The sequence below is a fragment of the Moschus berezovskii genome, chromosome 6 (assembly GCF_049115385.1).
Source record: "Moschus berezovskii isolate FMDL1 chromosome 6, NW_MosBer_1.0, whole genome shotgun sequence".
Classification (NCBI taxonomy): domain Eukaryota; kingdom Metazoa; phylum Chordata; class Mammalia; order Artiodactyla; family Moschidae; genus Moschus; species Moschus berezovskii.
The window spans coordinates 109,462,440-109,489,311 of record NC_142465.1 but is presented as its reverse complement, the minus strand read 5'-3'; the positions used below and the strand labels follow the sequence as shown (position 1 = coordinate 109,489,311).

The 26,872-nt window shown below is 45.1% G+C and overlaps 1 protein-coding gene across 5 annotated transcripts; it reads left to right on the top strand.

Annotated features, from left to right (window-relative positions):
- The first annotated feature begins 9,822 nt into the window (after positions 1-9,822).
- Positions 9,823-26,872, top strand: TIGAR (TP53 induced glycolysis regulatory phosphatase). Of its 5 annotated transcripts, none has more exons than XM_088837407.1 (7): positions 9,824-9,977; positions 15,494-15,531; positions 19,422-19,543; positions 22,887-22,964; positions 23,593-23,703; positions 24,743-25,156; positions 26,579-26,872. In XM_088837407.1, exons 1-7 carry the CDS (start codon positions 9,946-9,948, stop codon positions 26,606-26,608), a joined length of 825 nt encoding a protein of 274 aa, XP_088693533.1. In that variant the 5' UTR covers positions 9,824-9,945; the 3' UTR covers positions 26,609-26,872. The 5 variants fall into 5 exon arrangements, 4 of the variants coding, with proteins under 4 accessions (XP_088693534.1, XP_088693533.1, XP_055251488.1 ...); XR_016037701.1 differs by having other exon boundaries at positions 9,825-9,977; positions 24,743-25,393; XM_088837408.1 differs by lacking the exon at positions 23,593-23,703 and having other exon boundaries at positions 9,823-9,977.

Here is a 26,872-nt window from a genome sequence, read left to right as displayed (position 1 = left end):
CTGGAGTGAGTAGCCATTCCTGTCTCCAGGGGATTGTGGATGGAACCTAGGTCTCCTGCATTGCAGGCGGATTCTTTACTGACTGAGCCATCAGGGAAGCCCCATCTCTAGATTGGGTGGGGCGTGTCCATGGAGAACCAGACCACTGCAACTTTTCTGGTTGCTTCCCACTCTTCATGGCTCCTACCTGATTCCTGATTCTCTCTCTCCATATCCCTCCCTTGAGGACTAGACCACCACTGCCTTGGAGGAAAGGGTGGTGAGGCAGAGCCTGGGAAAGGGGTGGGAATGGCCACCCTTCAATGAATTGCCAGTTGCTCCATGACCTCAGAAACTCAGACTAGCCTCTTTCCCAAGAGTGATGGGTCATGCCCGTTTGCTGTGCTATGAAAATTCATTTTCTCTGTAGTTCCCTGTCTCTTTCAAAGTCACTGAATTGATAAAGAAGATGTGGTGCATATATACAATGGAATATTACTCAGCTATGAAAAAGAAGGAAACAATGCGATCTGCAGCAACATGGTTGGACCTAGAGATGATCATACTAAGTGTCGTGAACCAGACAGAGACAGACAAATACCATATGATATCACTTATATGTGGATTCTTAAACAAACAAACAAACAAACAAACAAAAAAGGAAATGAACTTGTTCACAGAACAGAAACAGACTCAGATTTAGAAAACAAAGTTATGGTTACCAAAGGGGAAAGGTGGTAGGTAGGGATAAAGTAGGAGAATGGAACTAACGTACAGATACGTGTCTGTATGTTATAAAACAATTAGCAAGGACCTATTGTATGTCACAGGGAGCTCTACTCAATACTCTGTAATAACCTATATGGGAAGAGAAACTGAAAAAGATAAATGTATAACTGAATCACTTTGCTATATACCTGAAACTAACACAACATTGTAAATCAGTTACACTCCAACATAAAAATTTTTAATGTGAAAATTTAAGAATGAATTTCTATGAGAATTAAACAATAAAATATTAAAGGAAGTAGAGCTGTAGAGACAGAAAATAGTAACCAAGTCACTTTAGGCTATTTTCCAGTTTAATTCTGACCTCAGTTGCAAGCAGGAAGGGTAACAGTGGTCATGAAGACATTTCCCTGTTATCCCCTAGTAACTCCCCTCCACAGGATGCTTCATCTTACAAGGACTCTGGAAGTTCCCCTTTGTCGCTGTCCGCCGTGGACTTCCAGTGTTCTTGGAGGAAAGCAGGCATAACTTTTTTCTTGGGTTTCTGCCTAGTGGCGTCCGCTGGGCCTCTCGGGAGTTTCCAAGGCCTCTTTCGTTGGTTGCTGCTCTTAACCATCCTTGGAATCCTCGTCTGCACGACCGACAGTGCAGCCAGGTCCCTCCCTCCCCTCCCTGCCCATCTGTGCCCCGCAGTGCTTATGCCCTGTCTGTTGATAACACTCCAGCACCTCTCCTCCCGAATACCGTCCAGTTGCGGCCAGCTTCTCCCTTCCGGCGCTCTGGGTGTTGAAGGTGGAAAGGAAGCCAAAGCCTCACCCTGCACAGCTGGCTGGGGCCCCTTTACACACATTCTCAGACCCACTTCATCTTACACTTGGAAAATCTCAGACTTTAAACCCCGTGAACACCCACGTTACCCTCATGAAAAGGACGCAGGGGTTCTTTCTGCAAGTGGAGCAGAGATGTCAAAATCCCAGGTCTTTTGTTTCTGCCCTAGGGACTTCCCTGGTGGTCTAGTGGCTAAGACTCCACACTCCCAAGGAGGGGGCCCAGGTTCAATCCAGGTGCCCCCTGTAAGACCCAGATGTTTTGGTCTTCCCGGGTGGCTCAGACAGTGAAGAGTCTGCCTGCAATGCGGGAGACCTGGGTTTAATCCCTGGGTCAGGAAGAGCCCCTGGAGAAGGAAATGTCGACCCACTCCAGTATTCTTGCCTGGAAAAATCCCACGGACAGAGGAGCCTGGCGGGCTACAGGGTGTGGGGTCACAAAGAGTCGGACACGACTCGGTGACTAACACTTTCACTTTGTTTCTGCTCTAGGGAGAACTTTTCTAACAACTTTGCAGAGATCTAGGGCTTGGAGTTGGGATACAGAGGTCACACCAAAATGAAAAGTTCCAGTTGCCCGAATAACACACTCAACCTGCTGCCGTGAGGAGAGTGCTCAGAGCTGAGTGTTACACTGGATCATTTCTGCCCTGTCCTTAGAGCAACAACAGCAGCAAGAATGGTTGGTGACAGTGGGTATGAAGGTTCAGCATGTCTCAAAGAGCTGACCAGCCATGGCCAGCGTGTGTGTGCAGGGCCAACTACACTTGACCTTCAGGGAAAAGCAGAGCAGACATCACCCATGCCCTCTGGTTTAGGAGGGTTTCCATGAGACACAAAACACACAGACCCCTGAGACGGCACAGAGCTCTGAGGCAAACGCCGATGCCCTGGGTGGCTCCGGGTGCTTTCTGACAAGATGGTTGGGTTTGCTCAAGCAAATGAGTTTTAGGAAAATACATTTGGAAACATGCAATAGAGTCTGCAAACAGAGCTTGACTTTCTCCAGAAATAAGGGGATGGGAAGTGATTTTTAAAATGAAGGGAAAATAGACTTTTTTTTTTGAGACACTAGTCCTCTGTCTGCTAGCTTTCTGATCAAAATTGTTATTCCCTATTCAAAAAAAGTAAAGGGAAGATACTCCTAGCTTGAAGAGCACACACCATATAATGCATTTTAAATACTGTGACTACCAGTGTTACCCTCATGAAAAGGATGAACTCCGCCACAGATGTTGTTTTGTGATTCCCATGTACCTAACTCCTGAGAAATACAGCCGGCCTTTCTGAGCTGATGGCTTGGGCTCAGGGATGTCCTGCTGTTGAGGGGCAGATTCCATCAGGATCCCATCAGGCAGGCAGACAGAACTGGGCAGCCTGAGAACACAGCAAGACAGCCCCAGGGCCCTGCCTCAGCATCCCACTGAACTTGGTGTCTATGCTTATCCAAAACACAGCTTCCGTTTCACTGGTGGTAACTTGCTCTGACTCTGGCCTTTGCTCCAGGTGGCTCAGTGGGTGAAGAATCCACCTGGAGAGACGCAGGAGACACAGGTTCGATCCGTGGGTGGAGAAGATCCCCTGGAGGAGGGCATGGCAACCCACTCTAGTATTCTTGCCTGGAGAATCCCACGGACAGACGAGCCTGGTAGGCTACAGTCCATGGGGTCGCAAAGGAGTCAGACACCAGTGAGCAACTGAGCAGGCAAGCTGGGCCCCCGCCATCTGGCCTTGGTGGCTATCAACTTCCTGGGAAGTCCACTAGGTGGCACTAGTGCCGTGGGCAGGAGCAACTTGCAGAGAGAACCTTGGCGGACAGGTGGAGGGTGACACTTCCCTCCCACAGGTGAGCAGAACTGGCAGCTGCCTCCCCAGCATCTCTCAGCACTGCTGCCTTCTGACTTCTCCTGGGATGGGCTGGTGCTATTCATGACTTCTTACCGTTCTTCTCAGTGTCTAATTTGGAGATGCAAAAAGTAATTTATGGACCAAATGCAGCCCTCGGGCATGTTTAGCTTGACTCCCATCACGACTTATATTCACTGGAAGGACTGATGCTGAAGCTCCAATACTTTGGCCACCTGACGCGAAGAGCCGACTCACTGGAAAAGTCCCTGATGCTGAGAAAGATGGAAGGCAGAAGGAGAAGGGGTCCACAGATGGTTGGATGGCATCACCAACTCAATGGACATGAATTTGAGCAAGCTCCGGGAGATGGTGAAGGACAGGGAAGCATGGTGTTCTGTAGTCCATGGGGACACAAAGAGTCATACATGACTTAGTGACAACAATGGCAACTGAGCCCAGAGAATCTTCCTGGTCCAGCGGACAGGGAAGACCTCATCACAGTCTCCCAGGCCCTTGCTTATGTCAAGAGTATTTTCTTTATCCTCCAAGGAGAGATGGTCATTTCCCTGGCCTCTGGCACCTCCTCTTCCCTGAAAAGGGGACATGGGATAAAGAGCCAAAAAATGCTGGAGGAAAAACACTGATTATTGTCTCAAAAGTATCCTGCCGTGGATATGATAACTTGAACCCTGCAAGGGCTCATGCTGTTCTCAGCATAGGGTCACTCAGCAATGGAGGCCTTGACATAGGGAAAGTGCTCTCAGCTCATGTGGGTTTCCGTTTGTGGCTGGGCTTAATGAGTCTGGACACCTCGGTCAGTACCTTCCTGGAAAGTCTTGATGCCTCAGACAGCAATCATTCACTTCTATCTCCCATGTGTCCCTGTAGAATCAGGATGAAGAGTCTACGGGGGACTTCCCTGGCGGTCCCTAGGCTAAGATTGTGTCTTCTAAGGCAGGGGGAGAGGATTGATCCCTGGTCTGGTAACTAAGGTCCCACATGCCGTGGAGTGTGACCAAAAATTAAAAAACAAAACCAGAAAAGAGGGTAGGGAAGATCTGCTTCAATATGGTACTTCCTATGGCCTTACCTGCTCCACGTCCTGAATCTTTCCAGATATGAGGGCCAGGAGACAGGGATTCTAGGGTCTTCCTGAACACTCTCCCTGGCTCTAGGGGAACCTTCCCAATCAAGACCCAACAATGCCTGCTCTCTGCCTGGAGTGTTGCTGACAGTGTTGTACATTTATTTATTTCATGCAGATTGTCACAGTGACAGGAAAAGTCAGGATGGTGTAGCGGAGAGGGCATTTCACTTAAGCGAGAGGATCTACAATCCCAGGGCGGTTGCTTGTTAACTATAAGATGCTGGATTATTAAGGGGATCACATGAGGTAGTGTAGGTACAACGCCTGATACTGGAAGTTTCAAGCAGTGTCTGACCATAGCCCTTCCACATCCACAGGTTCAACCAAAGATCGAAAATGAGAAAAAAATTCCAGCAAGTTCCCTAGTGGCTCAGACAGAGAAGAATCTGCCGGTAATGCAGGAGACCTGGATTTGATCCCTGGGTGGGGAAGATCCCCTGGAGAAGGGAATGGGATTCTTGCCTGGAGAATCCCACGAACAGAGGAGCCTGGCAGGCCACTAGTCCATGAGGTTGCAAAGAGTTGGAAACGACTGAGTGACTTACACTCCTAAAAAGCAAAGTTTGAATCTGCAGAGTGCTGACAGCTATTCACAGAGCTTTTACATTCTGGGTATTCTGAGTAACCTAGAGATGACTGAAAGTGTCTGGGAGGATGTGCACAGGTTACCTGCCAATCGTATATGGTGCGTTACATATGCACCATCGTATGTAAGGGACTTGGGCATTCACAGATGGTGATACCCGAGGAAGGTCCTGGAACCAGTTTCCAGTGGGCAGTGACTGTATATGCAAACACGTCAAGTACCTTGTCAACTATTTTTAAAGGCGTTATGAATGCAAATGTTAACTTTCCAAAAGGGCAGGGATGACGGGAGGTATCGCTTTCCTGTGGATCCTGATGGAAGAGACTGCTCTGATCCACGACAGTGAAACCATAAGCGTTTCCTCTGTCCACAGTATCCCCTTCATTCTGCTGCTCTTCTCCCAAACAGCAATGAACTTGGGCTTAGGCAAAGTTCTCTCCCCCACTAAGTGACAGGCTATCAGGCGAGGCATGAAAAGGGATTACTGGATACATGTATTCAAATAAAGGGGAGTTCCCCAGAAGCAGGCTGAGAAGGCCTCCTTCCACCATCCATCAGTAGAAAAGCCGTTTGACTGGCAGATATAATTTTTTGGAAGCAGCAGTAATGGCGAACTCTGGGTGACAGATGTCAGATGTTGGCAGAGTGACTGCCAAAACAAATCTCCTTGCACCTTCAGACATCAAGCTGATGGAGGACTGGGCACAGTTGGACTGGCAGCCCCTTCCTGCTTGGATCACTGCTCACATTATTATTTCTCAGTCGCCGGACAAAGCAGATGGTTTACCATGTATTTGTGACTTTTTATTGAAGTTCTGTTCTTCCATCAGGGTACAGCATGTAATCAATTATGACAGTGGGTGGTGTAAAAAAAAAATCTCTGCCAATAAAAGTTCAAGACTTTCTCTTTTATTACATTTGCATAAACCCTGGCAATTTCCAACTTAAAAGCCAGAGGAGCAAAAAGCAAAGTCATGGTGTTAAAAGTACAGTAACTGGGGTAATTGAAAAAGCACCAAATCTTAGTTGGTCCTGAAGACTCTTCTTAGTTTAGACTAACATGTGATGTCAGCTTTGTCCATTTTGAGTCAACTCAAAATCTTCTCATCTCTATTTTGGTGAGTCTTTAAAAACATTTTGTTTTTCTGTCTTTCTTTTTTTAGTTGCTCTGGGTCCTCGTTGCCGATTGTGGGCTTTCTCTAGATGTGGCAAGTGGGGGCTCCTCTTCGTTGCAGTACATGGGCTTCTCACAGCAGTGGCTTGTCATGTTGCTGAGCATGAGCTGTAGGCGTGCAGACTCCAAAGTTGTGGTGCACGGGCTCAGTTGCTCAGGAGCATGTGGGATCTTCCCGGACCGTAGTGAAGACTTTTCTATCTTATGTTTTTTCCCCCTTTATTCTTTAGGAACATGATTTTTGTGGATGACAAATGTTGATTGGGCTTCTGCAACGTGACTGTCACCATTCCAGGCACGTGTAAGAGAACAAGAGAGTCCCTTCCTTCAAAAAGAAAAAAAACCTACATTCCAGCATATAACAAAATAGAAATGGATTTATACATACAGAAGGCAAACAGGTGGCAAAATGGGGGTAGTGGGAGGAAAGAAATAGGTGAGAAAGATCAGGAGGTACAAACTTCCAGTTGCAAAATAAATGAGTCAGTGGGTATTAAAGGTTCAGTGAGGGGAATACAGGTGACATATTGTAACCACTTATTTTGGTGATCATTTTGAAATGCGTCGAGCCACTATGTTGTAACAGGAACTAACATAGAGTTTTAGGTCAATTATACTTCAACAATAAACCCATGGAGGGGGGCCGATCAGATTTGTAGTTACTGGGGGCTGAGGAGTGGGGAAATTGGATGAAAGCAGTCAAAAGATACACACTTCCAGTTACAAGATAAAATACAATCTTGTCTCTAAGTCATGTCCTACTCTTTTTTGACACCATGGGCTGTAGCCTGCCAGGCTTCTCCGTCCATGGGATTTCCTAGACAAGAATACTGGAATGGGTTACCATTTCCTCTCCAGGGGATCTTCCCGACCCAGGGGTTGAATGGGTGTCTCCTGCAATGGCAGGTGGATTCTTTACCACTGAGCCACCCGGGAAGCCCTAAGATAGATAAATACTAGAGATGTAATGTCCAACATGATAAAGATATGAACACAGCTGCAGAGAGTAAATCCTAAGAGTTCTCTTCAGGAGAAAAGCCTTTTTTTTTTTTTTTGCTATAATTTTGTGTCTCTAAGATGATTCTTTCAGGAAAAGAAATAATTTCGAACTTGATTGAAAATCACTAGTTTTACTGGACTTCCCTGGTGACTCAGATGGTAAAGAAGCTGCCTGCAATGCGGGAGACCCGGATTTGATCCCTGGGTTGGGAAGATCCCCTGGAGTAGGAAATGGCAACCCACTCCAGTACTCTTGCCTGGAAAATCCCATGGACAGAGGAGCCTGGCGGGCTACAGTCCGGGGGTCCCAAAGAGCGACCGAGTGACTAACACATGACATGACAAGATGAGGGATATTCACTAAACTTCTTGTGACAGTCATTCCATGATGGGTGTAAGTTACGTCATTATGTTGCACACCTTAAACTTATAGAGTGCTGTACGTCCATTATATCCCAGTAAAACTGGAAGAAAAAGTAAATGAATAAGGAGAAAGCGGAGGGAGGGGACTGCAGGCTGGAGACACAAATCATATCTATACACTGGGTAGGATCCCTGAGGAGACTGCATGGTGGAGAATAGCAGAGGACCAAAGGCATAACCCACGGAGACTTGGACACACACTGTGTGGATGGCATTGTCCACACACTGAACACCCACATGTCACTTCCTGTCACCTTTGCAGTTAAGGAGGGTCATGTGAGTAGCTTTGGACACTGGATGAAGTACCTAAAACTGGTTCAACCCCCTCAGTTCTCACTTCCTGCCCTAGTTATTGTGAATCCATGTAAGGAGATCATCGTTAACTGTTAACTTAGGACTTTGTGGAGTAAAGCCCCTTCCTGATCCATGTCAGACCTGTAGCATGAGAGAGAGATAAAATTTTTATGTAGTAAGCCATGGAAATTACAGGATTAATTTGTTACCATAACTTGGCCTATTCTGACTAATTCAGAATTCTATCATATGAGATGCCACAACAAAGCATCCTTTTATATATATAAAAAAACAGCATGTTATTTTATATTTTGTCAACAAAAGTTTATCAGTGGTCATTTCCAGCTTATATCTAAACAAAGTTTAAATGAATTCCTTGTTCATTTTATAAACTGTAGGGTAGTCTCTGAACTCTTGAACGAATAATGCAGAATAATGTCCATTCTTTCAAAGATTCTCATTTTTCAGCTTTTTTTCCTGATTCTCAAAGTTTATGAAAACATACATGGTTTTTATAGGTAGTTCTTGGATAATTAAAAATTTTATATTAATTTTCTAAATTTTTCCAAAACAATTATCTCCCCTTATATTATAAAGCTAATTCTTATAGATGTTTGATTTATTTGACAAATGAATGCAACTCTGAACACAAGGACTAATGGAAATTTATAGCCAAGGGTGGGCTACCCGGAGGCTCGGTGGAAAAGAATCTGCCTGCAATGCAAAAGACGCAGGTTCAATCCCTGGATCGGGAAGATCCCCTGGAAAAGGAAGTTAATTGCACCCTACTCCAGTATTCTTGGGCTTCCCTGGTGGCTCAGAGGTTAAAGTGTCTGCCCGCAATGCGGGAGACCTCGGTTCGATCCCTCGGTCGGGAAGATCCCCTGGAGAAGGAAATGGCAACCCACTCCAGTATTCTTGCCTGGAGAATCCCCTGGATGGAGGAACCTGGTGGGCTACAGTCCACGGGGTCTCGAAGAGTCGGACACGACTGAGCGACTTCACTTTCACTTTCCAGTATTCTTGCCTGGAAAATTCCATGGACCGAGGAGCCTGGCGGGCTACAGTGCATAAGATCACAAAGAGTCACACACAACTGAGCACACATGCATAGCCAAGGGTACAGGGGGAAGGACAGAATAGAAAATCAGGTGGAGAACGGAAAATATGACCATGAGGAACTATGTGAGATATTGGGGGAATGGGGACGGAGAGGAACGTGATTTTATTAACGGAATGGAGGAAGAGGAGTTTGATTAGACATTAAGGTGGAAGGATTCTCCAGCAAGTGGCTTCGCAGGATTTTTGGTAAAAATCGGGCCCTGCAGGCGAAACAGGAGGCCTAGTCCGGACAAGGGCTGCCAGGGGCCAAGCCTAGACTTTGCGCCCGGAGCAGGTCAGTCTAGGCGGAGTTGGGGGCTGAAGCCGGGTGGGTCTAAGCACACTGCTGACCCCACGCCCCCAGTGCCAGCGGTTAACATAAACCCTAGGACCGAACGTGTCTAGAGCTGTACATCCACGAAGCCGGACTGCTGGCCGCACTCCAGCCTCAAATCAGACTAACCGCAATCGGAGCTGCAGCAACCTTATCGTCGCGGAGCCTCCAGCCCTGGGTTTGCCCCGGCGCGACCCGCCTGCAGGGCCTGGGGCGGGGCCGCCGCACCTGCCGCGCTCCAATCACGGGCCTGCGCGCAGCGGCGCACGCGCCACGGCCCTGGGCGGGGTCTGGCCGCCCATCAGTCTTCGCGACCTGCCGGGCCCCCGCCTCCCTGATTGGCTGGTCGGGGAGTGACGTGAGGGCCGCCTTCACCTATAGCTGCGGAGCCGGCCGGCGGCGCGGTGCGGAAGCGGTGGGGCTCGGCGGTCGCAGTGCGGCGCGGCGGGTGCGGATTCTGACGGCGCTGCGGTCTTTGGTCCGCGGGCTCCGGGCCTGGGCGGGATGACGCGCTTCGCCTTGACCGTGGTCCGGCAGTGAGTATGGCCGTCGCGGGCTGCCGCGTCCCTTCTGTGGCGTGCTGCGGAGCTGGGCCGGGGGGACCGAGGATCCGCACCCTCCCCGCCAGTCCTGTAACGCGTGTTCCCCCGCGGCTCGGCCTGGCGATTTCTGGGTGTTCCCCGTGAGTTACCCCCTTCCGGCCCTCCTGGCCCAGCGACGCCGAGCAGAAGGCCAGGGGTCAGATGTCATCGGTCCCCCAGGACTGGGATGTCGGAAGGAGTGAGGTCTAGGTCCCCCCGCCCCCACCCCACCCCAGCTGGGGGGCGGCTGAATCCGAAGACGCAATCGAGTCCCCGCACTTCCCGGGCCGCGCGTTTGCCCCCAGCTGGGCCCCCAGGGTCTGCAGCCTGGACCGGCCCGGGGCTGACCTTTCCCCTGCAGGCGCTGCGCCCCCTCGGTCCCCTCGGTCCCCCAGGCTTGGGTCTGAGATTCTCTTCTTCCCCGCAGAGCTTCGGTTGCTGGGGGAGGAGCTGGGGTGGGGGGAGCGCCTCGCCCTGCTCTCAGCCGCCTGCACCGCCCTCAACAAATATTTTTAACATACTACGTTACAGGGAGCCAAATGCTGACATGTCTTGCCATGCCCTCCATTTCCTTTTCTACTCTATATTTGCCCGTGTTAACTGAGTTCAGGGCGGTCAGGAGCACCGATTTTTCAAGAAAGGGCTACATAGTTTGGAATCTGGACTCCACCTGGGAGCCTTGTAACCTGGGCTTCCTTTAACCGACTTAATTTACACGACCTCAGTTTCCTGATTTATAAAATGGGGATAGTGATAGGCCCCACCCCACTGGATTAGCGTGATCATTAAATGTTAAAAGGTAAAGCGCATAGCACGGGGGAGAGGGGGGAGCATGTATGAGAATTAACGAACTTTTGTTTCTGTAAGGACAACTCTGATAAAAATGCAGCGAGTCCTCCAGTATGTGTGTGTGGTTAATGGGACCAGCATTCTGAGTGGGTTCTGTGTATCAGAGGACTGGGTGGCAGGTAACTAAGGTTCCATTTTTGACTTCTTGGAGCTTGCAAGGAATATGAGAATGGTCTAACCTTGTCCAGCTGCCTTTAGTTGCTGTCTTTTTTGGTCCTGTTCTTCCTTAATAGGAAGGTTATCTCATTAGTCATCTGAAGTTGCCCCTTTACGACTCACAGGATTTTAATGGCCAAGCTAGAAATGGAGATCCTTTCTCCACCCCATGCCTCTGCATTTTATAGAATGGTTTATGACCATCACATGACCTTCGAAGGACTTACAACTAGTCCCTAGAACAGGAACTAGTCTTGATTGCACTTTCCTCTTAATTTGGAGCACTTTCTAGATGCCTGATCCAGGGCCTGACATAAAATTGAAGCCCAGAAGCCACAGAAAATCTAGGCTAAACCACCCCTTGAAAAACAAGCTGATCCCTATTTAGATGCTTAATAGACAATTGTTACATGAATGTATATTTTATCGCCTCCTCCCTTCTTAAAAAGGGCTTGAAAAGTGTAAAGTTGTTTCCTCAAAGAAATCCTTTGAGGAATTAATTTAAAAATAAGTCTTAATGAATAAGTATTTGCCAGGTACTGTTGTAATTAAATTATGACTACCATCCAGTGAGGTAAAGAGGGCCTCTCAATTTGCAGATGAGGAAACAGACACAGAGGTCATGTGACTTGCTTAAAATCACATGATGAGTTGGGGAGGGGGTTTAAACCGAGGTAGCAGTACTGTGGCCCATCCTTTTAACTGCTTTGCCCTTCTGCCTCCTATTTTAGAATTAAAACCTAGTGTTTGTGGATTGCTTGACTATCACCAGCCATTTCAGAAGCTACTTTTTACTTATTGTGATCTGACTGTGAAGAGTGATAAGAACAGTTTGCTTTTTCTGTTCTGTTCATGGGAAAGGGCTTCTCTGGTGGTTCAGTGGTAAAGAATCCACCTGTAATGCAGGAGATGCAGGTTTGATCCCTGGGTCGGGAAGATCCGTTGGAGGAGGAAATGCAACCCACTCCAGTAATCTTGCCTGGAAAATCCCATGAACAGAGGAATCTGGCAGGCCGCAGTCCATGGGGTCAAAAAGAGTCGGACACTGTTTAGCCACTGAGCACACATGCATCCATAAGAAACTGCAGAGAAAGTGTTGAAATAATTGATAGGGTATAGTTAGTTTCCTCCTTCAGAATTCTCAAAGCTAAAAATTGATGATTCTTTTAGGAAAAGAAACAAGATGCTAAAAGATGCCTTGGAAGGAAAGTTATGACCAACTTAGCATATTGAAAAGCAGAGACGTTACTTTGTCAACAAAGGTCCGTCTAGTCAAGGCTATGGTTTTTCCAGTAGTCATGTACGGATGTGAGAGTTGGACTATAAAGAAAGCTGAGCGCCGAAGAATTGATGCTTTTGAACTGTGGTGTTGGAGAAGACTCTTGAGAGTCCCTTGGACTGCAAGGGGATCCAACCAGTCCATCCTAGGGGAGATCGGTCCTGAGTGTTCATTGGAAGGACTGATGTTGAAGCTGAAACTCCAATACTTTGGCCACCTGAAGCAAAGAGCTGACTCATTGGAAAGACCCTGATGCTGGGAAAGATTGAAGGCAGGAGGAGAAGGGGATGAGAGAGGATGAGATGATTGGATGGCATCACTAACTCAGTGGACATGAGTTTGGGTAGACTCCGGGAGTTGGTGATGGACAGGGAGGCCTGGCATGCTGCGGTCAGTGGGTCTCAAAGAGTCAGACACGACTGAGCAACTGAACTGAACTGAGTTTTATTGAACGGTGACTCTTCTGATAATGGAAGAAAACTTTTTAATTGCAATTTAAGCTCAACCAAACCCTTTATGAATCTTGTGCTTTAAGCTCAGCCAAATTATTTATGAGTCTTATGCTGTTACTGTCAGCATGTTGATCTTCATCAATATCCTTGAACGTGAGAGTGCCAGTGTGTATCATTGTTGGAACAGAATACCCCAGATTTCAGACTTCAAGTCTACTAATCTGATTGAGCTATAGTTTCTCATGGTCTTTGAGCAGCACTGTTGAAAACCCCAGTAAATGCAGAAAGGCCTCTGGTTCCCTTGAAATGTTCTTGTAGGTGTTTGCAATTAGTTGCCTGCAAAACCATCCCATTTCACTTCCATTTTTAGCTAGTTCTTTAAACATTTTTACAAACTAAATTTAATTTACTTTTAATTCCTGAAAGATAATGAATTAGTATAGGTATTGACAGCAACACTGATTTTTTAAATTTTGCCTCTTTTGGCAGTTACTTAGTTTTCATTGAATGCTAATCATTGTTCTAATAGAGCAGGCAAGTTGAATATTGGATCATCTGTAAACTCTTATAAAGATATATGTAATTGTTACGTTTCTGTGATGTGTGTTTTCTGGGAGTAGGATTGATTAATTGGAAGAGCCTGTGCAGCTAGGACTAATCTAATATAGACACAAATGTATCATGAATTGGGTATTTTACATTCCCTAACTCCCACCCAACCATCCAGTGAAAGTCCTCACATTCCTAGCCCTTGCAGACTTCCCTATTTTCAAATGAATTAATTGGTGTGGAGGAATCACTGTAAGGCTGTGTATTCGTGTTGAATAGCGGAGAGCACGCTCCATTCTTGTGTGTACCAGAGCATGTCTACTTTGACAGGTTGCCCCAGTGGTACACTAATGTCCCACGATTTGTCTCTCCTGTGGCAAACCCAAGTACTTGTCTGCTGAATTTGAATTATTTAAAAGGATATGATTAGGAAATTAAGCTCTCTTATATGGTTTCTAGAGAAGTGCTATCGAGCATAAACCAGAACTAACAAAATGAAATGTCTTTTAAAGTGAAGAACAGCGTGATAATCCCCCAAACGAATGGTGCATATTTGAGGGCCTATAAATGGCTGGTCATCAGACTTGGCTTCTTGACATAAGGCTTGGGATTCTCGCAGAGTCGGATATCTGTCTTGGAAGTGAATCACACTGCAGAGTTTGAAAATGAGTGCTATTACTCCTGACTCCTTCAGAATATATTCCTCCAAGCTTTCCACTCTCCTGACTTTCCCTGTGGCTGCTACAAGCCAAGCTTTGGTTAGGGAAGTGGATTAACAGTAAACCTATTCTAGTCACCCACTTTTCTTTCCCACTCCCCAAATAAGCTAGCTATAACCAGTTGCTTCAAGGATTTGTACAAACCTCTTGAGAAATGTTTGGTTTGTAACAAACTTTTACAAAGCTGTAAAACTAAATATTTGTGCACGTTTTTTTGGGGAAAAAAATTCTGTTGCAACTCCGGGAGTTGGTGATGGACAGGGAGGCCTGGCGTGCTGTGATTCATGGGGTCGCGGAGAGTCGGACACGACTGAGCGACTGAACTGAACTGAACTGAACTGAATGTTGATAAGGTGATTTGAAAGCAAAACATGCCCCATAGAACACCAGCGCGCCTCCGTCCTCCCCTGACCAGCCTCAATCCAGTTATTTGGTGACAGTATTTCTCATCCTGTCACTCTTCTGGTTGCTTCAGAATGGGCTGGGTTTGGTTTTGTAATCCCTTAGCACTGCAGAGTGGAGCAGCTGGAGCCGCTCAAGGACTCAGAAGCCAGGGTGGGGCTGTGGGTCCCTGTACCCCTTTCTGCTCCACTTATGATCCCCTGGACATGCTTGCTCAGCCCAGCAGAGGAATGGATGGACAGGCTGTTCTGTTTGGTCCTGATGCCTGGGGAAGCAGTTTTGGTCAACATATTTAAGAAGATGATTTAACAAAAATTGTCTGTCTGTACATACACTTTTTTTAAAAAATTGGGGTATAATTGCTTTACAGTGTTTTGTTAGTTTCTGCTGTACAGCAGGATGCGTCAGGTGCGTGTATACACGCATTGCCTCTCTACCGTCCCTCCCTTCTAGGTTGTCACAGCGCTGAGCTGAGCTCCCTCCACCATACAGCAGCTTCCCTCCAGCTAGCTGTTGCACACATGGTAGTGTGTATATCTCAGTGCTGCTCAGTTCGTCTACCCACCCCCACCATGTCCACAGATGCGTTTTCTACATGCCTGCAAGGAGGTGCATCAGTATTTTTTCTAGATTCCATATATATGTGTTAATATGCAATATTTGTTTTTCTCTTTCCGACTTACTTCACTCTGTACAACAGGCTCTAGGTTTATCCACATCACTTACAACTGACTCAGTTTCACTCCTTTTTATGGCTGACTGACATTCCGTTGTGTATCTGTATATATACTTTGAAAAATAATATTCTCTGCCTTCAATTCACTTAAGATTTATCTATACATTTTACTTTGGATCAGTTTGAAATTTTTAGCTCATCAGTTCAGTACATAGAATAGACAGCTGCAGATAGCAGTTTAGAGTGTCATTTTTATAGGTTAGATTCTAACATATGTACAGTATGCTGTCTTTACAAATACCATGACTTTTCATTGCCAATTTTTTTTTCTCATTTCAAAAGTAACCTAATTTGGTAATAAAGGCTTTCTCCCTGTCTTTCTATTTTAGTGGAGAAACAAGACTTAACAAGGAGAAAATAATTCAAGGTTGGTATTCTCTGACTTTTATTTTTTAGCTCTCTCTGTTCATGTTCATGTGAAATGCAGGTTAAAGAGATCTGATACAATAGGATGGACCAGGGGCAGGTCTGGACTGTGACCTGGGATTACAGAATTAAAGCATATGGTCACAGAAGTATCATCAGAGTACATGGTACTCAAGAGGAGTAAGTCTCTTGAGTGAATTGGATGTGAAGACCAGTGCTCCAGGTTGTTTGTGGGTGGCTTCAAAGCGACCTCTCAGCTGATTAAGGAGTTGTATTGGGTCTAATTGTCTTCAAATATATCTGCCAGGGTTTAAAGTGACTTCATATTTGGAAACAAAAATTTACTGGCTGGTGTTAATGGTATTTTTCCTGCTAAGATGTATTATTTTTAGTGGTAACAAAGAAATAGTTTAAAAAGAGAATTCCTGTTCTCACATGGGGTTGTTACTTTTTTCTGTCTCCGCTCCCCCCCACCCCCCCATCGCAGCTTGTTCTGATAATTTGGGCTCAGGTTCTTTTAATCTCCCTGTGATCCAGCTGGTCTGGCTTCTAAAGAATATCTTTCAGCTAGACATGCTATTTCTGTGCTCTGATGATACAAGCGTTGAGTTTTATATTTTGGGGCTAGGGACATCTGGTGTTTGCAGGAGCTGATTTTTAATACCCCACGTGCCTGCCTCCTGCTGGAAACCAGTCTCTGTTTCCCACTGACCTGGGCCCCACCCAGAGCATCCTCAGGACTCATTACCTTGTTTGTTCATGGGCCCTGCTCACTTGTCTCATTTCATTTGAAACTGACAGTAGAACATGAGTAAAAGTTTTCATGTTCATGACCTATTTTTTAGATTTGTTTTGTGTTCTTTTCCTAACTTTGGAAGTTAGATGCTTAGTTTCTTCAGTTACAGCCACCTTCTTTTTCCTTTAATTTTTGTAAGCATTCAAACTTATATGGGTCTAAGTACCATTTTTGTTGCATGCCTACAGTTTTGATTTATAGTAATCTAGTAAGTGTTCAGTACTAAGTATCTTAAATTTCCACTATGATTTCTTCATTGACCTGTAAGTTATTTTGAACTGTTTTTTAAATTTCCAAATGAGTGGACTCTGGTTTTGTTCTTCATCTTTTGTGATTGACTTAGAGTGTGATTGCTTTCTGATTTGACAATATGGTTTATTTGGTAATATGTCTGAAATTGGTTAGCGTGGTCAGTTTTTATAAATTTGCTATATGTTTGAGAAAAATCTTTGTTTTCCAATTGTTGGGTTTGGAATTTTATATCAAATCATTAATCTTGATTTTGTCATTCAAATCTTCCCATACTTTACTAGTTTTGTAAATTTACTCATGTGCCTATATGACATAAGGATCAGTTTATGCATGAGATATATTGAATTTCCCACTGTGATAGCCAATTCACCCTTAAATACCTTCAATTTTATCAATCTGTGCTTTATATATTCTGCTTTTATATACTTCGAGGATATTTTATTAGGCACATTCAAATTTAAAGATTGCTCTATCTTCCTGGTGAATTGAACCTTATTTGTAGAGATCTTCACAATCCTTAGTAAGACTTCTGTCACAAAGTCATGTATTTCTGAGAGTGATATGGCAGCTCCAGCTGTGTGGGATTGGAATCTTCCTGGTGTGTATTTTCCCATCCTTTTCTTTTCAGCCTTGCTGGGTACTGGTCTAAGTGTTACCTTGTCAATGGTAGGCAGCTGATTTTGGTTCTCTTAAAAAAAAAAAAAAAGCAGTCTTTTTGTTAACTGGTGAGAGTGGTTTGATCCATGTTGACTCTGGTTTCTGGTGTGTTTGGATTTTTCCTTTGTGGTTCGTTTTTTTCCTTCATTTTCTAATCTTTTCCTTCTCACTCACCTTTACTTCTTAGGTGCCTGCTTTTCTTTTCCTTATCCAACCCACTGTTACCTTGCCTTCTGGCCTTGAAATAAGCCATGTCTGTTCTTTTAATAGTTGTCTTTGTATCTTTACCATTCATACCTAATAAAGTATAAGATAAATATCCTCTCTCCTGAAAAATGTGATGGTATGTGCTGTTGTTTTAGTTCCCTGTCCTTTCTCACCTATGCAACCTAGGCATTATTATTTTACTTAGTGTTTGTTTAAATTTACAGGTATACTTCCCAGTTTTCTCCTGTCACCATTTCTTTTGCATCTTGGACCTTCATTCCTGAAGCATCTTTTCTGAGAAGTCCTCTTGAGTAAATCAGTTGGTGGTAAAGATAGTTTGAATCAGTTTTATTCCAGGCAGTTCTGTTTTTATTTTCTTTAGTCTTTTTTAGTCCAGTTGTAGACTCATGGTTCTCTTGGAAGCTATTACTCTGCTGGGTGTTTTATTTTGGCTTCCATTGTTCCTGTCCAGAGATCTTCTCTCAACCAAATGGTGTCCCGTGGTGGGTATCCCATCATGGCCATGGTGTCCCATCATATCCCATGGTGTCCCATCTGTCTTTCTCTGTAGCTGTTTTTCAAGTCTTTTTATTTTGGTTTTCTACAGTTTCTCTTACTAAATCTGGTAGGGTATTTTTTAAAAAATAATTTTAATAATTTTAAATAATTTTTTTAAAAAATTTATCCTTCTTGGTGTACATCATGTTTCCTGTATCTGTAGTTTTATCTTTCCTGCTTTCTGTTCTCCATTTCATACTTTGTATTCTCTATTTCACACTTCCTGTTCTGTTTCGTAGTTCCTGTTCTCCATTTCATACTTCCTGTTGTTTCATACTTCTGTTCTGCATTTCGCACTTCTGTTCTGTTTCATAGTTCCTGTTCTCCATTTCACACTTCTGTACTCCGTTTCACACTTCCTTTTCTTCATTTCGCACTTCCTGTTCTGTTTCGTAGTTCCTGTTCTCCATTTCATACTTCCTGTTGTTTCATACTTCTATTCTGCATTTTGCACTTCCTGTTCTCCATTTCGCACTTCCTATTCTTCATTTCGCACTTCCTGTTCCATTTCATACTTCCTATTCTCCATTTCTCTCTTTCTTGAGTTCCCACTAGCTGTAGTTAGGAATCCTTGTCCTTCCTCCGTGTCTTTAACATGTCTGAGATGTGCTCTTATCTCCTTGTATCTGTGGGAAAGGGGCATGGGGGACGACTTCAGCCTCACCTTTGGGTTCGTGAAGCTTCTCAGCTTAATGAATTTCCTTTTATCCACTGAGGGATATTTTTTTACCTCCACAGCAATTCCGTTTTTCATTGTTAAAAGATTTGTTTAGTTCTTCTAGAAACCTGTCTGGTTTTTGAGGACTGGCTGTTGCTTGTTTTTGTGATTCAGTGTGCAGTCTCTGCTGATTTCCATGTCTGAAGTACTGGTGGTTCCAAGTCTGTTACCCGTTGTTTCTGCTGACCCTCATTCACGATGGATTATTGTCCTGTGTGTCGTGTCACTGGCCGAATTGATATTTGCTCTAAGCTGGTAGAAGGCTTGTCGCCTTTATGGAGAATGATTTGCAGTGCTGTATGTTACTGAATTTGAACAGTGGCGATAAAGAAGGAAAACTTCTCTAGGCAATGATCCAACCACCCAAATACAGCAGCTGGGCCGAGCAGGTAGATCAGAGGCAGCACTAATGAAACAGGCCGGTAAAGTGGTGGGCTGTGCGAGGCAGGGAGCTGAAGACGCTCTCATCACCCACCAGGTCCCGTCAGGCAGACATTCTTATGGAAGACACTGGATACCTGAACCTCTCTAGGGATTACAGCTTAATTTTGCTTGCTTTTCGTTTTCTGAAAAGTTACGTGGAAAGTACTCAAGGAAGTCTTAATAAAATGTAGATAAACGCTCTTTATATTCTCTTAAGTATGATCTTTATTTGCATCCGTTGTATATTTGAACATTACTGTTCCTTCTCTTAATGCTGCAGGACAAGGAGTAGATGAACCTCTTTCAGAAACTGGGTTTAAACAAGCAGCTGCTGCTGGCGTATTTCTCAAAGATGTGCAGTTTACTCATGTTTTCTCCAGTGACCTTACAAGGACAAAACAGGTGAGTTTAGTCAAGGGTGAGGCTCCTGAGTCGAAAGTTTCAACAGTTGAACCTTAAAAAATTTCCTCCCAGAGTTCATAGAGAATTAAATCGCACACAAACATCATCCCCAATCCCCTTTCCTCGCTGACAGAAGTTATTTTTATTTCACTTTTATATTTTATTTTATTCTGGTAATTTAATCAGAGCAGCTTGGGGGAAAATGTCTAACAAAATGCCAAAAACAGGCAAAGAGGGTGTTGTGAGAGAAACCCAGTGGAAATACCACAGAGATTTAACGATTGAGACATCAGATATTGGAACTCAGATAGAGTTTAAAAAGCAGTTATGTTGCTATAAAGAAATGAAAGATGTTTGAAATATCTTTAGGGAACAGATTACTATAAAAACAACCCCAGAGGTTTGAAAAAAACCAAGTCAACTTCTGAAAGCTAAGGGAAGGAGACTTTAGTGACAACCATGGGGGAATAACAGGGCTGGAATGTAGCCTCCCCAAACAAACAACCAGAAAATAAGACAAAACCTGTGAGACAGCTGTTTTCAGGTAGTGGTCTCCAGGAAGCCTGGGCTGCAGTCTCAGATGGAGTGAAACGAAGGGAATGAGCCCTCAGTTGTCGTGGTTTTCTGACTGAAGTGATCCCCAGACTTCTGCAAAAGCAACCAACTAGAGGTCAGTGGTCTCCGAGGTGAGGGGCCAAAGCTTAGGATTTGGAAGACTTAAGTAACTAAAGTCTGGGGGGCTGAGTGCTGGAGAGAGATATGCACAGAGAAGACCCTAAACACGTGTACAGCAGTCCTCAGTCTGGTGGAAGGCCAGTCTGCACAGGTGTGGCTGGAACCGCACGAGGGCAGGAAACAGAACTCCGGGGAGAACAGTCGCCGCGGTGCAGTTGTCCAGTCAATTCCTGGGGCCAACACAGAGTAGGGAGCTGTTAGAGCTCCCACAGCACAAGTGGAGGCTTTGCTGAATCCAGCAAGCGTGTCACCCCTTCACAGTGAGGCTAAACTGCCCTCAGAGGAGCATCATGGGGGGAGAAGTAGGAGATGGCAGAAGCAACTCCATCTTCTAGAGATGAAAAATGCAGTGTTCTGAAATGAAAATTTCACAGGGTGGGATTAGCAGTAGGTTAGACACTGTAGACGGAGAAGGCACTGGCCCCCCACTCCAGTGTTCTTGCCTGGAAACTCCCACGGACGGAGGAGCCTGGAGGGCTGCGATCCACGGGGTCGCGAAGAGTCGGACATGGCTGAGCGACTTCACTTCCACTTTTCACTTTCATGCATTGGAGAAGGAAATGCAGCCCACTCATGTTCTTGCCTGGAGGATCCCATGGACGGGGGAGCCTGGTGGGCTGTGGTCCACGGGGTCGCGAAGAGTCGGACACGACTGAGCGACTTCACTTCCACTTTTCACTTTCACACATTGGAGAAGGAAATGCAACCCACTCCAGTCCTCTTGCCTGGAAACTCCCACGGACGGAGGAGCCTGGTGGGCTGCAGTCCACGGGGTCGCGAAGAGTCGGACACGACTGAGCGACTTCACTTCCACTTTCACTTTCACGCATTGGAGAAGGAAATGCAACCCACTCCAGTCCTCTTGCCTGGAAACTCCCACGGACGGAGGAGCCTGGAGGGCTGTGATCCACGGGGTCGCGAAGAGTCGGACACGACTGAGCGACTTCACTTCCACTTTTCACTTTCACACATTGGAGAAGGAAATGCAACCCACTCCAGTGTTCTTGCCTGGAGGATCCCAGGGATGGAGGAGCCTGGTGGGCTGCGGTCCACGGGGTCGCGAAGAGTCGGACACGGCTGAGCGATTTCACTTCCACTTTTCACTTTCACACATTGGAGAAGGAAATGCAACCCACTCCAGTCCTCTTGCCTGGAAACTCCCACAGACGGAGGAGCCTGGTGGGCTGCAGTCCACGGGGTCGCGAAGAGTCGGACACGACTGAGCGACTTCACTTCCACTTTTCACTTTCATGCATTGGAGAAGGAAATGCAACCCACTCCAGTGTTCTTGCCTGGAGGATCCCAGGGACGGGGGAGCCTGGTGGGCTGCCGTCCATGGGGTCGCAGAGTCAGACACGACTGAAGCAACTCAGCAGCAGCAGCAGACACTGTAGAAGAAGAGGTCAGTGAATGTGAAGACATGGAAACTGAACATTCCAAAATTAACTGTGGAAGGAAGAAAGCTGGAAAAGGAAAAATGAAGAGTCTCTGAACTGTGGGACAGTACCAGGCAGTGCAGTATTACATATAGTTGAAGTCTCAAAAGGGAAACAGTGAAGAGAGTTGGGGTGAGTATGAAGGTAAAAGATACTTTGAAGAAAAGACAACTCAGAAGTGCTTTCGAAAATTAAGGTGAAATAAAGACTTTCTCTTTCAAGCACAAGTTGAGGCCCCACACTTACATGGTCAGTTGTTTTTGTAAGTGTTTTTGGTCAGTTGGACTTTGACAAAGATGCCAAGATAATTCTGTGGTTGAAAGGGTGGTCTTTTCAATAAAAGGTGTTGAAACAATGGGCCAGCCATCTGGAAAAACATGACATGTGACTCTTACCTCACACAGTACACAAAAACTAACTTGCAACCAATCATAGAACAAGTCTAAAAGCTAAAGCTATGGGACTTCTATAAGAAAACACAGGAGAAAAGTCTTTATAAGTTTTTTGGGACAAAGCGTAAATAAGACACAGGGAGGGAAAAAATCATAAATGTGTATGTTATATATGTGTGTATGTATGTGACACATACATGTATTTGTCAGTAAATAACTTTTATAAGTGATTGATCTACAACCTTTATTATATTAATATATATACCTTTTTCAATAAGATTTTTGCTTTCATGTATACTAGCTATTAATCAGTGCCATTTCCCTTCAGCGTAAAGAAGCCCCATAAATATTTCTTGTAGGGCTGTTTTCATGGTGATGAACTCCTTTACTTTTTGTTTATCTGGAAAACTCTTGATCTTGTCTTCGATTCTGAGCAACCTTGCTGGGTAGAGTATTCTTAGCTGGAATTCTCAGCACTTTGAATGTGTCACACCACTACCTCTGCCCTGTAAGATTTCTACTAGAAAATCTACTGTTAGCCTTTTGGGGTTTTCCTTGACCTTGGGAGGAGCTGAGTTGAGGGTCTTCCTATGATACCATCCTGAGCCCTCCCAGAATGATTTTTTTGGGGGGTGAGGTGCGTGTCATGCAGAACCTTAGTTCCCCAACCAAGAGTCTGAACCGTGCCCCCTGCAATGGAAGCATGCCCTGACCATTGGTGTGCTTCCCCAATAATGATTACTTTTATAAGAAAAGAAATGGTTGTCTTTTGATTTGCAGACTGTGCATGGGATTTTGGAGAAGAGCAAATTTTGCAAAGATATGACAGTAAAGTATGATTCAAGACTTCGAGAAAGGGTAAGTATTAATAGCTTACTTATATGTTGTTCTTCCACCATAAAATATCACTACAGCAACTCAGTTTATCCCATGGCTAGAAATCAGATGCCTTCCTGCTTGGGATGTGAAATTGGCTATTACATGAAGAATCTACTGTGTGGCAATTACTCTTACTTTTGTGAATAGTGTCTTATTTAATCATTAGAATCGTAGGTGAGAGGCATCTTAAATTATAAAAGCAAGGCATACTTGTGAGGACTTAGTACAGAAGAGTTTAAAAGTGAAAGGTTCTCTTCCCAGCCTCCGATCCTCCTACATCAACACTGGCTGTTAGTGGTCTCTCTGGTCTTCTGATTTAATGACTTATGAAAGGTGTCATTTTAATCTTTCTTACTATGGTTCCTGAGAAGGTAGATTTCCCATGTTTCTTGGCCATTGGTATTTCCTCTGTGACTTGTGCATTTTGCTAAGGCTTGATTTTTAAGAGCCCAAACAGCTAACGAGCTCTGAAGTCACATGGATCTGGGTTTGCATCTTTTCAGAGGAGATAGGATAAAGTGAGCTGAAAGTTTGCTGTAAGCTTGTACTTAGTTGTCTGTGTATTGCAAATTCTCCTTGAGCACTTTTGTCTGTTGGATCATTGCAGAAATATGGGGCTGCAGAAGGCAGGCCGCTAAGCGAGCTGAGGGCCATGGCCAAAGCGGCAGGGGAGGAGTGCCCAGCGTTCACACCGCCTGGAGGAGAGACCTTGGACCAGGTACGCAGCCCGGGAGAAAGTGTCTGTGTCCACGAGCTGGTCGACATCTGAGTAGCTGAAACCTGACTCCTCGTGTGAGCGAGATGTTTCTGAGTTTTAGCTAAGCAATTTGCATGTTGTTTGGTTCACAAAACAACTCTGCACGATACCATTTTTTCCCCTTTTTTAACCTGTCCTGTCTTACCTCGTTTATTAATTTGGCATCATTACTGATCATGGATTTGAGGAAATTGGTTATTAGATGGTCTTGTTAAGAACGGGGAGCAGCAGGCTCTGCAGTGACGGGGGTCAGTGAAGCAGGTTGTGCCGCTCAGGGGGAGGGCAGCCGACAGACTCAGGCGTTAAGACCACCATGCCTCCCCTGCCCCACCCCTCCAGGGGACATCATCACCCCTGGAGTGTTCTGCTGCTGAGTTGTGTTACGGGTGATCATCTCCCCCCCTATTTTTAATTTTCATAGTTTCCTTGTAAGGGCTTTGTATGAGTTTAGTGAGGGTCAGCTTTTCATCCTTGCTGTCTTTGAACTTCAGAAGTGTTGGATGCAGTTTCCTAGGTGACACTGTTTCACGACCTTCTGTTTGCTTCAAGTCTGGAGTTAGGCATTGTATCTTACTCACCTTTGCCCCCAAAGTGCTCTCATGGTTCCAGAACTATATTGGGCACTTAGTTACTAGTGTCTGTGGAAGTACTGATTGAATGAATAGAAATAGAGTGTCACCTGCTTCTGTGGTATTACTGACTTACAGAAAAATCAGTTCTGTTTATATCCTAAGTGTTATTCGGTCAGTTATGTCCAACTCTTTTAGGCCCCATGGACGGTAGCCCGCCAGGCTCCTCTGTCTATAGAATTCTTCAGGCAAGAATACTGAAGTCGGTTGCCATTCCCTTCTTCAGGGGATCTTCCTGACCCAGGGATTGAACCCAGGTCTCCTGCATTGCAGGCACATTCTTTACCATCTGAGCCACAGGGAAGCCTGTTTATGTCTTAAGAGAGTCATTAATGTCACTTTATTTCACCTTTGTTTTTCTTTCATTGCAGTTGAAAATGCGTGGAAAAGACTTTTTTGAATTTCTTTGTCAACTGATCCTGAAAGAAGCCAGTCAGAATGAACAGTTTTCCCAGGAAGTCCCGAGCAGCTGTCTGGAAAGTTCCCTGGCAGAGATATTTCCTTTAGGGAAAAACTGTGCCTCCACGTTTAACTCGGACAGCGGCGCCCCGGGCCTAGCAGCCAGTGTCTTAGTCGTGAGTCATGGCGCCTACATGCGAAGCCTGTTGGATTACTTTCTGACCGACCTCAAGTGCTCTTTCCCAGCGACTCTGAGCAGGTCTGAGCTCACGTCAGTCAGCCCTAACACAGGGATGACTGTCTTCATCCTGAACTTTGAGAAAGGAGGCAAAGGGAAACCAACCGCCCAGTGTGTGTGTGTGAACCTGCAGGGCCACTTGGCCGGGGTGAGCAAAAGTCCCTAATTCTGAGTCATCTGCACGGAAATCAACAAATGTGAGCCTCTGAGCGAGTGCCTCTTGACTTTACTTCCATCCTCTGCTAACTCAGACTTGGAAACAGTTAAAAAGCTGTCTGTTACAGCAGGTTATAAAACTCAAGTGGAATCAGAGCCATGTGAAACACTAATAGAAAACCATTGAAAATGGACTTCTTTGGAGCAAGTACAGTTGGAATTTTCCAGGGTAATTTTACCACCCTGCTCAGTGACCTCTCTGTGTTGTAAATGGATGAGGGAACTCAGTATTGTGACTTGAGGCATGAATAACCCTGTTACCATGGTTTTGGGGTTTTTTGGGGTTTGGTTTTTTTTTTTTGCTTTTTTAATGTCCTTTTTTTTAAAATGTTTTTCTTTAATGTCTAAAAAATGTAACTTGTTTTCTTGGCTCTTGGTAAGATACTGTATTTTTTTTTTTTTCCTTTTGCCGTCTTCATCCGGGGCTTGGAAGAGGGAATTTGTAATTTCCACTCCATATTTGTGTTATATATATATATTCAAAAAGTCCTTAAAGGAAACCTGCTATCATAGTTTACGTAAAAGCAAACGGCACTAAATCTTTACTATGGAAATCAGCTGTTGTAACTGTGGACTCTGGAGGGTTTGAGATACAGGTGAATGTGGCTTGTGGTTGCAGAACAGTATAGTGAGGAAGAACGATCATCGATTACAGAATTTTCAGAGGGAATCAAAGCAGGAGAAACAGAAAGAGCAGACCTTTCATATCTAACCTGTGGGCTGAAGAAGTTAGTTTGAACATGGTGCTTAAGAAAGCACACAGTTGCTGACTTGCTTCAAAGCAGTGGGGTTTGTTCAAGATGAGGTTTCCTCTCTTCTCCACAAGGTGGTGCTAGAGAAAAGGGATTTGGGTTATCATCACCGACTTCATGGTCCTGAGTTTGAGCAAGCTCAGGAAGTTGGTGATGGACAGGGAAGCCTGGCATGCTGCTGTCCTTGGGGTCACAAAGAGACACGACTGAGCGACTGAACTGAACTGAAATTCTGTGCAGCAGATGGGTCCTTCTGAAGTCCTTGTCTCCATGGAGAAAGTGTTTTCCATGCACTTCTGCTTATAAATAGTCATGTTGATGAATGCTGTGAGCTTTGGCTCACAGGAGGGTAAGACTGAGTCTGTCTATCACTTAAGGCTAAAGTCATGCTTAGACATACGTCAGGTTTAGGATCATGCGGTCCTCAGTGTGTCGAGGGCCACCCGTAGTCCTGGAACGGAGGATGTGGTCATGCACACAGGAAGCTCACTGCAGACAGACAGCTGGAAAGTAATCAGAAAAGGACAAATAATAAACACCCACTTCTCCACCCTCCAGCAGTAATAACTACCCCTCTCCTTTTTTTTTTTTTAATGATACAGTGCACTGAGATGGAAGTAAAGTTCCTCTAAGCAGCTGTCACTGCCCTGTTCCCTCCTGTTCTCTGCAGAGGCGGCCAGCACCACGGGTCCGCACACCCACCCATCCTTCACATGGCCGCCTGGTATCATCAGGGAACGGTATCATTCTGGCGTTTTACAAATGGACACAGCATCGGTCTGTTCTGACTTCTCACTCACTGTGTGTATCTTGGGGCTCTATACTGGTGTGTACAGATCTGGTTACTTCTCTAACCACTGTATTCTGCAGAATAAACACTATGTTTTATTTCTTTA